Source organism: Lucilia sericata, unplaced genomic scaffold (assembly GCF_015586225.1).
Source record: "Lucilia sericata isolate MDLA Ls3-8-SP2 unplaced genomic scaffold, ASM1558622v1 Contig000375F_arrow, whole genome shotgun sequence".
Taxonomy (NCBI): Eukaryota; Metazoa; Arthropoda; class Insecta; order Diptera; family Calliphoridae; genus Lucilia; species Lucilia sericata.
This window is the reverse complement of record NW_023994394.1, coordinates 149,962-162,178: the sequence shown is the minus strand read 5'-3', so window position 1 is coordinate 162,178 and position 12,217 is coordinate 149,962. Positions and strand designations below refer to the sequence as shown.

The 12,217-nt window shown below is 33.2% G+C and overlaps 2 protein-coding genes across 2 annotated transcripts in view; one reads left to right on the top strand and one right to left on the bottom strand.

Annotated features, from left to right (window-relative positions):
* LOC119604254 (inactive serine protease scarface) overlaps nucleotides 1-10,218 on the top strand; it is a 52,900-nt gene extending 42,682 nt beyond the window's left edge. The window contains exons 4-7 of the mRNA XM_037956753.1: nucleotides 7,334-8,512; nucleotides 8,578-8,732; nucleotides 8,793-9,061; nucleotides 9,122-10,218. Of these exons, the coding sequence (XP_037812681.1) occupies nucleotides 7,334-8,512; nucleotides 8,578-8,732; nucleotides 8,793-9,061; nucleotides 9,122-9,411 (1,893 nt within the window). The 3' untranslated portion in view covers nucleotides 9,412-10,218. The remainder of the gene's footprint in view (nucleotides 1-7,333; nucleotides 8,513-8,577; nucleotides 8,733-8,792; nucleotides 9,062-9,121) is intronic.
* Nucleotides 10,219-10,322: 104 nt separating this feature from the next.
* On the bottom strand, nucleotides 10,323-11,818 carry LOC119604255 (probable GDP-L-fucose synthase). The gene is made up of 3 exons (XM_037956754.1): nucleotides 11,591-11,818; nucleotides 11,411-11,525; nucleotides 10,323-11,348 (listed from the first exon to the last, which is right to left on the bottom strand). Exons 1-3 carry the CDS (start codon nucleotides 11,713-11,715, stop codon nucleotides 10,623-10,625), a joined length of 966 nt encoding a protein of 321 aa, XP_037812682.1. The 5' UTR covers nucleotides 11,716-11,818; the 3' UTR covers nucleotides 10,323-10,622.
* Nucleotides 11,819-12,217: the final 399 nt, after the last annotated feature.

Genomic DNA, 12,217 nt, shown 5'->3' with positions numbered 1-12,217 from the left:
CTAGAACTGAACTAGAACTGAACTAGAACTGAACTAGAACTGAACTAGACTGAACTAGAACTGAACTAGAACTGAACTAGAACTGAACTAGAACTGAACTAGAACTGAACTAGAACTGAACTAGAACTGAACTAGAACTGAACTAGAACTGAACTAGAACTGAACTAGAACTGAACTAGAACTGAACTAGAACTGAACTAGAACTGAACTAGAACTGAACTAGAACTGAACTAGAACTGAACTAGAACTGAACTAGAACTGAACTAGAACTGAACTAGAACTGAACTAGAACTGAACTAGAACTGAACTAGAACTGAACTAGAACTGAACTAGAACTGAACTAGAACTGAACTAGAACTGAACTAGAACTGAACTAGAACTGAACTAGAACTGAACTAGAACTGAACTAGAACTGAACTAGAACTGAACTAGAACTGAACTAGAACTGAACTAGACTGAACTAGAACTGAACTAGAACTGAACTAGAACTGAACTAGAACTGAACTAGAACTGAACTAGAACTGAACTAGAACTGAACTAGAACTGAACTAGAACTGAACTAGAACTGAACTAGAACTGAACTAGAACTGAACTAGAACTGAACTAGAACTGAACTAGAACTGAACTAGAACTGAACTAGAACTGAACTAGAACTGAACTAGAACTGAACTAGAACTGAACTAGAACTGAACTAGAACTGAACTAGAACTGAACTAGAACTGAACTAGAACTGAACTAGAACTGAACTAGAACTGAACTAGAACTGAACTAGAACTGAACTAGAACTGAACTAGAACTGAACTAGAACTGAACTAGAACTGAACTAGAACTGAACTAGAACTGAACTAGGAACTGAACTAGAACTGAACTAGAACTGAACTAGAACTGAACTAGAACTGAACTAGAACTGAACTAGAACTGAACTAGAACTGAACTAGAACTGAACTAGAACTGAACTAGAACTGAACTAGAACTGAACTAGAACTGAACTAGAACTGAACTAGAACTGAACTAGAACTGAACTAGAACTGAACTAGAACTGAACTAGAACTGAACTAGAACTGAACTAGAACTGAACTAGAACTGAACTAGAACTGAACTAGAACTGAACTAGAACTGAACTAGAATTGAACTAGAACTGAACTAGAACTGAACTAGAACTGAACTAGAACTGAACTAGAACTGAACTAGAACTGAACTAGAACTGAACTAGAACTGAACTAGAACTGAACTAGAACTGAATAGTCCAGACAATAGTCTAGTCTACAATCTAGGTTATAGACTAGTTTATAGACTAAAGTCTAATCTATAATCCTGACTATAGTCTAATCTGACTATAGTCTAGTCTTGACTATAGTCCAGAATAAGGTCCAGAATCCATAGTCTACTCTATAGACCAGACTAGGCTGTCTTTAGACTAGCTGTGTAACTCTCAGATCTGCGATAACACAGTTTAATTTATTTTCAATTACCAAAAAACAAAAGACTTAAGACCAAAACTTGAAAATTTTATTTTAGAAATTTAACCCTTAAAAAGCAATTAATTTAAATCAGGTCATTTAAACTTTTATTTAATTTAAAAGAAATTTCAACACTTTTGTAATAACTAGTTCAAACCCATATTTAAAACAAATTATGAAAAAAATACCAAAAGAAAATTAAACAAAAACTGTTCATTATACGCCCACTTTTTTAGCCTCTTTGTTGTTATTAGTTTTTTATAAACTGCATTATTATTAAGTTGACTTATATGCCTGCATATATGTCTATAATTATGATTTATTTGTCACACGTAAAAACATTTAAATTGCTATTATTGACTTTTAAATATACACAACGGGAATGTGACAGACAGCAACGTGCGTTTGCTTAAAACAAAAAACAACAACAGTAGCAAAGAAACAACAACAATATGTATAGCACATATATAAAAACAGCCACATCACATAACATTACAACAACAGCAAAAAGTTAACAACAACATATCATTGTCAACATCTACTACCATTGTCTTTTAAGCAATAAGCCACAACAGCAACTGAAACAGTAGCAACTTTTTTCTTTTTGTTTGTGTGGTTCCCCACAACTCTGGTTATTAACACGGAACCATTCAAACCTTAAGATGCCGTTAAAATGATTTAAATTTTTTTTTCGTTTTGAGTTGAAGATGCATCAAGTGTTATAAATAAAACTGAACAATAAAACAAATTGTGCGAATCATACAACACAAGGCCGTTAAATAACCAACTAAAAAGGAAAAAACAGACAGTTAGTTATTCCGTCAGTCAGTAAGAAAAACAAACCCACTTTATACTAAAACAAAATGTTGAAATTTATTCTACAAAAAAAAAATAAAAATAAAGACGAAAAAAATATATTGCAAACAAATAAAATAAGATGACAGACATTACAAGACAAATGTGACAAAACGTTGACTAAAAGTTTAAATGGCAACATCAAAAAATATAAACATAATGTTGTTGTTGTTGCTGCTGTTGCCATTGTGACCGGCATCAAGTATCATCAGCACCATTTGCCACCACTAATAAAGTTGCTGTTTTGCCATAAAATCTTGTCAAAAAATAATGTTAATTCTTTGGGTTACAGAACATTTTACAACAAATGTAGTAGATGTTTTTGTTTTATTGTCAACAACAACAGCAACAAGTTATCAAGATTCTATTTTTTTTTTAACAGCAACATGCTGTTTTTTGCAAAACAAATACCGAAATATTAAAATATTTGTCAATAAATTAAATATTGTAAATAATTAATAAAATAAACAAGGTTCTATGATATCGATATGTTAAAGGTACAGTGGTGTCAGAGAAGAAAAAATGTGGGAAAAATAGCTTTATGATTCTTAAAGGATATAAAAGCTGTGATCAGCAATTTCTAATAAGATTCTTTAACAGACTGGAGATAGACTTTACTATAGACCAGTGGTGCTCAAACACATACTACCATAGACTACCATAGTTTTATTTGTGTTGGTAAAGCAGCAGAGAAGAGAATTCAATATAAAATAAAAGTATACTAATAAAATGACTACAAACTATAAAGTATATGCTAACTGTCAAATATTTATTATGGATTTTGACAGCCAGCGTATAGCAACGTCTATATATAAAAAACTAACAACTGTTCTCTCATGCTCTCCTACATTAATTCGGCTTTCTCAAAATTTTGTTGTTGTATTTCTGTGTGTATTTTAAAAACGTCGCGCACAGACCTTGCTTTGACAAGTGCTGATCAGCAACTGATTTGATTTTGTTTTTCAAGTTGAGAGCAAACCAACTGATATTACTCATTATAAAAAGAAGAAGAATTAAACCTATAGTGTATGTGTATCAACTTAGCGTCAGCAGAATTTTCTTACCCTATCACGCGTGCTATGACACGGCCATATTGAGCTTCTCTGCTATAGACTAAACTGTAGACTAGACTATAGACTAAACTGTAATAATATAGACTAACCTGTAGACTAGACTATAGACTAGACTATAGACTAGACTATAGACTAGACTATAGACTAGACTATAGACTAGACTATAGACTAGACTATAGACTAGACTATAGACTAGACTATAGACTAGACTATAGACCAGACTATAGACTAGACTATAGACTAGACTATAGACTAGACTATAGACTAGACTATAGACTAGACTATAGACTAGACTATAGACTAGACTATAGACTAGACTATAGACTAGACTATAGACTAGACTATAGACTAGACTATAGACTAGACTATAGACTAGACTATAGACTAGACTATAGACTAGACTATAGACTAGACTATAGACTGGACTATAGACTAGACTATAGACTATAGACTAGACTATAGACTAGACTATAGACTAGACTATAGACTAGACTATAGACTAGACTATAGACTAGACTATAGACTAGACTATATACTAGACTATATACTAGACTATAGACTAGACTATAGACTAGACTATAGACTAGACTATAGACTAGACTATAGACTAGACTATAGACTAGACTATAGACTAGACTATAGACTAGACTATAGACTAGACTATAGACTAGACTATAGACTAGACTATAGACCAGACTATAGACTAGACTATAGACTAGACTATAGACTAGACTATAGACTAGACTATAGACTAGACTATAGACTAGACTATAGACTAGACTATAGACTAGACTATAGACTAGACTATAGACTAGACTATAGACTAGACTATAGACTAGACTATAGACTAGACTATAGACTAGACTATAGACTAGACTATAGACTAGACTAGAGACTAGACTATAGACTAGACTATAGACTAGACTATAGACTAGACTATAGACTAGACTATAGACTAGACTATAGACTAGACTATAGACTAGACTATAGACTAGACTATAGACTAGACTATACGACTATAGACTAGACTATAGACTAGACTATAGACTAGACTATAGACTAGACTATAGACTAGACTATAGACTAGACTATAGACTAGACTATAGACTAGACTATAGACTGGACTATAGACTAGACTATAGACTATAGACTAGACTATAGACTAGACTATAGACTAGACTATAGACTAGACTATAGACTAGACTATAGACTAGACTATAGACTAGACTATATACTAGACTATATACTAGACTATAGACTAGACTATAGACTAGACTATAGACTAGACTATAGACTAGACTATAGACTAGACTATAGACTAGACTATAGACTAGACTATAGACTAGACTATAGACTAGACTATAGACTAGACTATAGACTAGACTATAGACTAGACTATAGACTAGACTATAGACTAGACTATAGACTAGACTATAGACTAGACTATAGACTAGACTATAAACTATACTATAGACTAGACTATAGACTAGACTATAGACTAGACTAGAGACTAGACTATAGACTAGACTATAGACTAGACTATAGACTAGACTATAGACTAGACTATAGACTAGACTATAGACTAGACTATAGACTAGACTATAGACTAGACTATAGACTAGACTATAGACTAGACTATAGACTAGACTATAGACTAGACTATAGACTAGACTATAGACTAGACTATAGACTAGACTATAGACTAGACTATAGACTAGACTAGACTATAACTAGACTATAGACTAGACTATAGACTAGGACTATAGACTAGACTATAGACTAGACTATAGACTAGACTATAGACTAGACTATAGACTAGACTATAGACTAGACTATAGACTAGACTATAGACTAGACTATAGACTAGACTATAGACTAGACTATAGACTAGACTATAGACTAGACTATAGACTAGACTATAGACTAGACTATAGACTAGACTATAGACTAGACTATAGACTAGACTATAGACTAGACTATAGACTAGACTATAGACTAGACTATAGACTAGACTATAGACTAGACTATAGACTAGACTATAGACTAGACTATAGACTAGACTATAGACTAGACTATAGACTAGACTATAGACTAGACTATAGACTAGACTATAGACTAGACTATAGACTAGACTATAGACTAGACTATAGACTAGACTATAGAAACTAGACTATATAGACTAGACTATAGACTAGACTATAGACTAGACTATAGACTAGACTATAGACTAGACTATAGACCAGACTATAGACTAGACTATAGACTAGACTATAGACTAGACTATAGACTAGACTATAGACTAGACTATAGACTAGACTATAGACTAGACTATAGACTAGACTATAGACTAGACTATAGACTAGACTATAGACTAGACTATAGACTAGACTATAGACTAGACTATAGACTAGACTAGGACTAGACTATAGACTAGACTATAGACTAGACTATAGACTAGACTATAGACTAGACTATAGACTAGACTATAGACTAGACTATAGACTAGACTATAGACTAGACTATAGACTAGACTATAGACTAGACTATAGACTAGACTATAGACTAGACTATAGACTAGACTATAGACTAGACTATAGACTAGACTATAGACTAGACTATAGACTAGACTATAGACTAGACTATAGACTAGACTATAGACTAGACTATAGACTAGACTATAGACTAGACTATAGACTAGACTATAGACTAGACTATAGACTAGACTATAGACTAGACTATAGACTAGACTATAGACTAGACTATAGACTAGACTATAGACTAGACTATAGACTAGACTATAGACTAGACTATAGACTAGACTATAGACTAGACTATAGACTAGACTATAGACTAGACTATAGACTAGACTATAGACTAGACTATAGACTAGACTATAGACTAGACTATAGACTAGACTATAGACTAGACTATAGACTAGACTATAGACTAGACTATAAACTATACTATAGACTAGACTATAGACTAGACTATAGACTAGACTATAGAATAGACTATAGACTAGACTATAGACTCGACTATAGACTCGACTATAGACTAGACTATAGACTAGACTATAGACTAGACTATAGACTAGACTATAGACTAGACTATAGACTAAACTACAGACTAGACTATAGACTATACTATAGACTAGACTATAGACTAGACTATAGACTAGACTATAGACTAGACTATAGACTAGACTATAGACTAGACTATAGACTAGACTATAGACTAGACTATAGACTAGACTATAGACTAGACTATAGACTAGACTATAGACTAGACTATAGACTAGACTATAGACTAGACTATAGACTAGACTATAGACTAGACTATAAACTAGACTATAAACTTAACTACAGACTAGACTTTAAACTAAACTATAGACTAGACTACACAGACTAAAGCTTAGTTACAACAACTGATCTTTTATGAAAGGAGTTAAGGAATCACTCTCTCTTTCTCTCTCACTCTTTACATACAAAATACATTTCCTTTTAAACTGTTTATATCAAATTATCTAAAATTTGCAAATATAATAACAAATATTAGCTGATCATAAACATATGTGATGTTAAACGATCACCATATATTTGATAACACCAGGGGGGTGTCATGTAATGAAAATAAAAAATGACATGCTAATGGTTTTTAGTTGGTCATAGTTAATGTCAATACTTAATTAATAAAATTAATAAAAAAAATCTTGTTTTTCAATGTTCGCATAAAGCTTAAAAGATAATTAATTAAAATTGAATAATTTTATATTTTAGCAGCAGCTAAAATTAATTTTTTAATTAAAGGTTTCTGTTATTTAAAACTATAAACGATTATAGCTTTAGGCAAATAATATAATTAATAAAGTGTGAACAATATTGCAACAATTAAGCAACACCATTTCCAATGAGGTGACTAATTTTATTTATCATTTATCTTTTGCAGACCAAAAAATGCTATGAACCTAGTGTATGCTGTGGTATTCCCTCTACCATGTTAACAGAAGATGGTTATGTGTTGAAGACTCCTCCCAGTCCATTCACTTATCCTCAACCTTCTCCCAACAGTCCTACAACACCAGTTAATAATGAATATTTGCCACCTAAGCCTTTGACACCATCACGCACACCACAGCCTCAACCTCAGCAGCCAAGACCACAACCTCAACAACCTCAGCCACAGCCTCAACAACCTCAACCCAGACCACAACCTCAGCCAAGACCACAACCACAACCAAGACCTCAACCCCAACAACCTCAACAGCCACAACCAAGACCACAAGCTCCAGCCTACACCAATGAAGTAAAGCCTCAACCTGCCCCAGTGCCTACTCCTCAGGCTCCTTCCACCGGTAATCAATATTTGCCACCTGCTCCTCAACCTGCCAGACCTACCTACAATCCACCAGCACCCCAACCTACACAAGCACAACCCGCTAGACCTCAATATACTCCACCAGCTCCTCAACCCACACAACAACAACCTGCCAGACCTCAATACTCACCACCAGCTCCTCAACCTACCCAACAACAACCTGCCAGACCTCAATACTCTCCACCAGCTCCTCAACCTACTCAGCAACAACCTAAACCACAATATTTGCCTCCTGCTCCACAACCTTCTCCTCAAGCGCCCATCAGACAACCACAACCTGCTCCTACTAGACCCACCTTCACCCAACCACCACGCAGAATTCCCTCTACTACACCACCCAAATACTTGCCACCCGTTGGTCCCAATCAACCCAAATACAACGGTGACCGTGATGTACAATCTACCAATCAAGACAAGAATGTTTATCAACAAAAACCCGCCCGTGGTGAAGATCAATTATCTCCTCAAATTTTCCCACCATCCAAGTATACTCCCAACCAACCTCAATTCCAAGAACAAGCTGCTCCAGCTCCTGCTAAATGTGCTTCTGCTTTGGTTTGTACTGCCGAAAATTACTGCAGTTCAATTGGTGTGATCAGTGAAACTCCTGTAGAAATAACACCCTTCCGTGTACCCTTGACCGATTGTATTATCGAAGGCACTGGAGCTGCTGGTAAATGTTGTCGTGATCCCAACTATGTTGATCCTTGGCCAGTAAATTTGGCTGGTGTGTGTGCCACCAGAAATAAGGTAAGTTTCTAAAGCCTTTACAAACTTTTAAAGATTTTTCTCTTTAATATTTATTTTGCTTTTAGAATACCAAACCCCAAGGTGTTAAGGATATTGATGCCAACTTTGCTGAAATCCCCTGGCAAGCTATGGTACTTAAGGAATCTACTAAGTCATTGTTGTGCGGTGGTGCCATAATTGGTGATGGTGTTGTTTTAACCACAGCTTCTTGTGTACAAAAGTAAGTGTTTTTTAGTTAAAATAACAAACTTTTTTTCTAATGTTTTGATATTTGTTGTAGTGTTGCTGTTAATGATATACGCGTTAAGGCTGGAGAATGGGAATTGGGCAGCACTAATGAACCTTTGAACTTCCAATTGGTGGGTGTTAAGAATGTTGCCGTACATCCCAAGTTTGATGCCAACACTGGTTCCAATGATATGGCTGTTTTGCATTTAACCGAACGTTTACAATTCGCCTCCCATATACAACCCATTTGCATTAGTGATAAGGATCCTAGTCCCTCGGAAACTTGCATTACCACTGGCTGGGGCAAACAAGCTTTAGCTAGTAAGTTTTTTTTTAACCAATAAAATGTATTTTATTATTAATCCTTAAAAAATATTACAGTTCATGAAGAAGGCGCCATTTTGCATGTTACCACCACCAATCCAGTGTCACGCAGTGATTGTGGTGCTGATGCCAGTGGTGTTTGCAGCACCACCAACTTTGATGCTTGTCAATTTGATTCCGGCAGTGCCTTAGCCTGTGGTACTGGTTCCAGTGTTCTGCTTAAGGGTATCTACAGTGTTGAAAATGCTTGCGGTGAGGGTCAAGCAGTACGTTTCATTAAACCCGATGTAGCCTGGGTTAATATGCAATTTTTGGAAAGAAGTAAACCTCTTCTATTGAGAGTGTAAACTATTGTAATATTATTTTTAATTAACACGCATACAAAAGCCACAAAAAACTAAATCAGTCTGACAAAAAAAGTGTTAAGTGCTACAAAAACAACAAAAATACCAGAATATAGAATTTAGTTTTTTTCCTGATTTCTTTTCACACAAAAAACTCACAGCTAAATTATTAAATATTTCATACAAAAAACACCTACACCCTCTTACATACAAATACTGTCCTCATTCTCTTTAAATATCATATGAAAACGTTCACCATAACAAAACATATACACATACACAAACCTGCCTTTAGTTCTATAATTTTTCTTCCTGCCTTTTTAATTAATATTTACAATTCCTTACAATTTTACTTCAATCTCCAACTATTTAGTTACAAAATGTTTTCTTTAATTGTTATTTTAAGTTAAGATCGTTTTCTTTTCAATTTGAAAAAAGAAGAAACTTTTTCAAACAAAGATCTTTAATGCAAATTTAGCTTAAAATATATATAAAAAAATAATTAAATTTTTATTGCAATTATTAAAAAAAAAAAAAGAATTGAGATTATTGTTTGTTCTTAGTTTAAGTTCTTCTTATTTCTTTCTTATTTTGTTTTTTTAATTTAAACTTTAATTTCATTACATCATCATTAAAACATAAAAAAATACTATAAATTGTATAAAAAAAAATTAAAAAAAAACATTGTATAATTATTTATGTCTTATTGAAAATGTTGTATAAAAGTAAACTTTCTAAATTAAGTTTCTAATTTAATTTTAATTTTTTTTAAATAAAGTATATTTTTAAATAAATAAATTTAAATTTCAAGATGTTTTATTGAAACTAATCGGATGTTATAGTAAGGAAACTAAAATACAATTTTAGATTTTTTTGCAAAAAGTTGTATTTTTCCAATTGGACTACTTAAGAAGATTAAAAAAACGAATTTTGAAGAAAAACTATGAATGATATATATGATGGGAAACTTATTCCCAGGTCTCTTTCGAGCTTCATACGTAGAGCAGATTAAATACACTGCTTAGGTTTTTTTTGTATAAATCAATTATAGACATTTTATAGTTTTTAACAATATAATTTATTCCATTAAATATTTGTTTTTTTATTTAGCCAGCTATTAATTTTCTTTTTGAAAAAGAAATTTTAAAATTCCTTCATTTTTAAGGAATGTTCAAATAATTTGCTATTAAAATATCATACCTTTTTGTGTCACTTTACTTCCGGGCCTCTTCAAAGTTCTCAATAAACCACTGTACCGAAGTCTTGATGGCCTCATCAAAGTTTGTAAATGCAAAATTTGGTAATAAAGAACGTAATTTTTGATTTGAAGCAGTTTTCTTATATTGGCCATCGGCCTTGGTGGTATCACACTCTAATTTGCCTTTAAAATCAAAAGCCTTAGCTATAGCCTCAGCCACTTGTAAAATGGTCACTTCTTGAGCTTCATCAACACTCAAGATAATAGGTTCAACACTGTTATAATCACGCAAGACCCAAATCATTAATTTAGCCAAGTCTAAAGAGTAAATAAATTGTCTCAAGGGTTTGCCAGAGCCGTAAACTGTAAAAACTTTCTCCGTTTCCTTCAAGTCTTTGTTGTCGTTGATAAGTCGATACATGCGATATATCATGCCGGGTATAACATGACTTACTTCGGGTTTATAGTTATCGTGGGGTCCAAATATATTGCAGGGTATAACGGAGGTAAACATCGTTCCGTATTTATCATGATAAGCATGATTTTGTATGTCTATTAAACGTTTGGCATATGAATAGCCATAGTTGGAAGGATGTGGCGGTCCATTGTGTACCATCGTCTCGTCAATGGGGTAAGAAGTTTTATCGGGGAATATACAAGTACTTAGGCAAGAGACAACTTTAACACAACCATGTTCATGGGCAGTTTGTAAGACATTGTCATTAATTTGCAAATTAATGCGCTAAAATATGGCAATATACAAAAAAACAAAAGATAAGATAAAAATCTACTAATTCCACTTACCAGAAAGTCCAAATTGTTGTTCATATTGTGAAACAAGCCACCCACCATGGCAGCCAAGTGTATAACATGTGTCGGCTGGACTTTGTCGAATAAAGCTTTAGTGGCTTCTAAATTTCTATAAAAATTAAAAGGGAAAAATATATTGATATTATTATAATTTATTTTAAAATCAAAACTCACGTCAAGTCGGCATCTTTGGAACCGGCAAAAAACCATTCTTCATTTTTAGGCTTCTCCTCGTTAATTACTGCCTCCAAAGCTTTTCCCACTAAGCCTGTACCACCGGTAACTAATATTTTTTGCATTTTTAAGAATAAAATAAGCAAAATTTCACTTTTTTTACCAATTAAACTAAATTCGATGTCTGCTAAAAACAAGTTGCAACAAGTTGATGTCAGATTCCTGTGCCGAACTAAATTAACAACGGCGCTCTTATTTTTGGCGCTCAGCTGTTTCCATTTGTAAGGTATTGCCAGATTGATAGTGGAACTGCCAGATATAATCAGAAATAGTGTTACGTTATAAAAACGAATGTATTTTTCAGTTTAAATGTGTTTTATAAAAGTTACATGCGATTTTTTCTATCAATAAAAAGGTTTTTAAAGGATAACAAAATAAGCTCCTTTTGCAATTTAAATGTGTTTTTAATAACTTATAAGCGATTAGGTTTTTGGTAAAAAAAAGTCGAGTTTTTAAGGAAAATATGGGTGATCACAAAATATGTTCCTTTTTCGATTAAAAATATTTTTAAAATAATAAAATTTGGACCAAAAACTGAATTTCTGAAGGAAACTATGATTACAAAAT

Excerpts from the sequence above, each read along its gene's own strand:
- LOC119604255 (XM_037956754.1), bottom strand. The coding sequence starts at position 11,715 with ATGCAAAAAATATTAGTTACCGGTGGTACAGGCTTAGTGGGAAAAGCT. Across the intron at positions 11,526-11,590 it reads TCCAAAGATGCCGACTTGAC|AAATTTAGAAGCCACTAAAG; the intron begins GTGAGTTTTGAT and ends TAATTTTTATAG. Across the intron at positions 11,349-11,410 it reads ACAACAATTTGGACTTTCTG|CGCATTAATTTGCAAATTAA; the intron begins GTAAGTGGAATT and ends GCCATATTTTAG.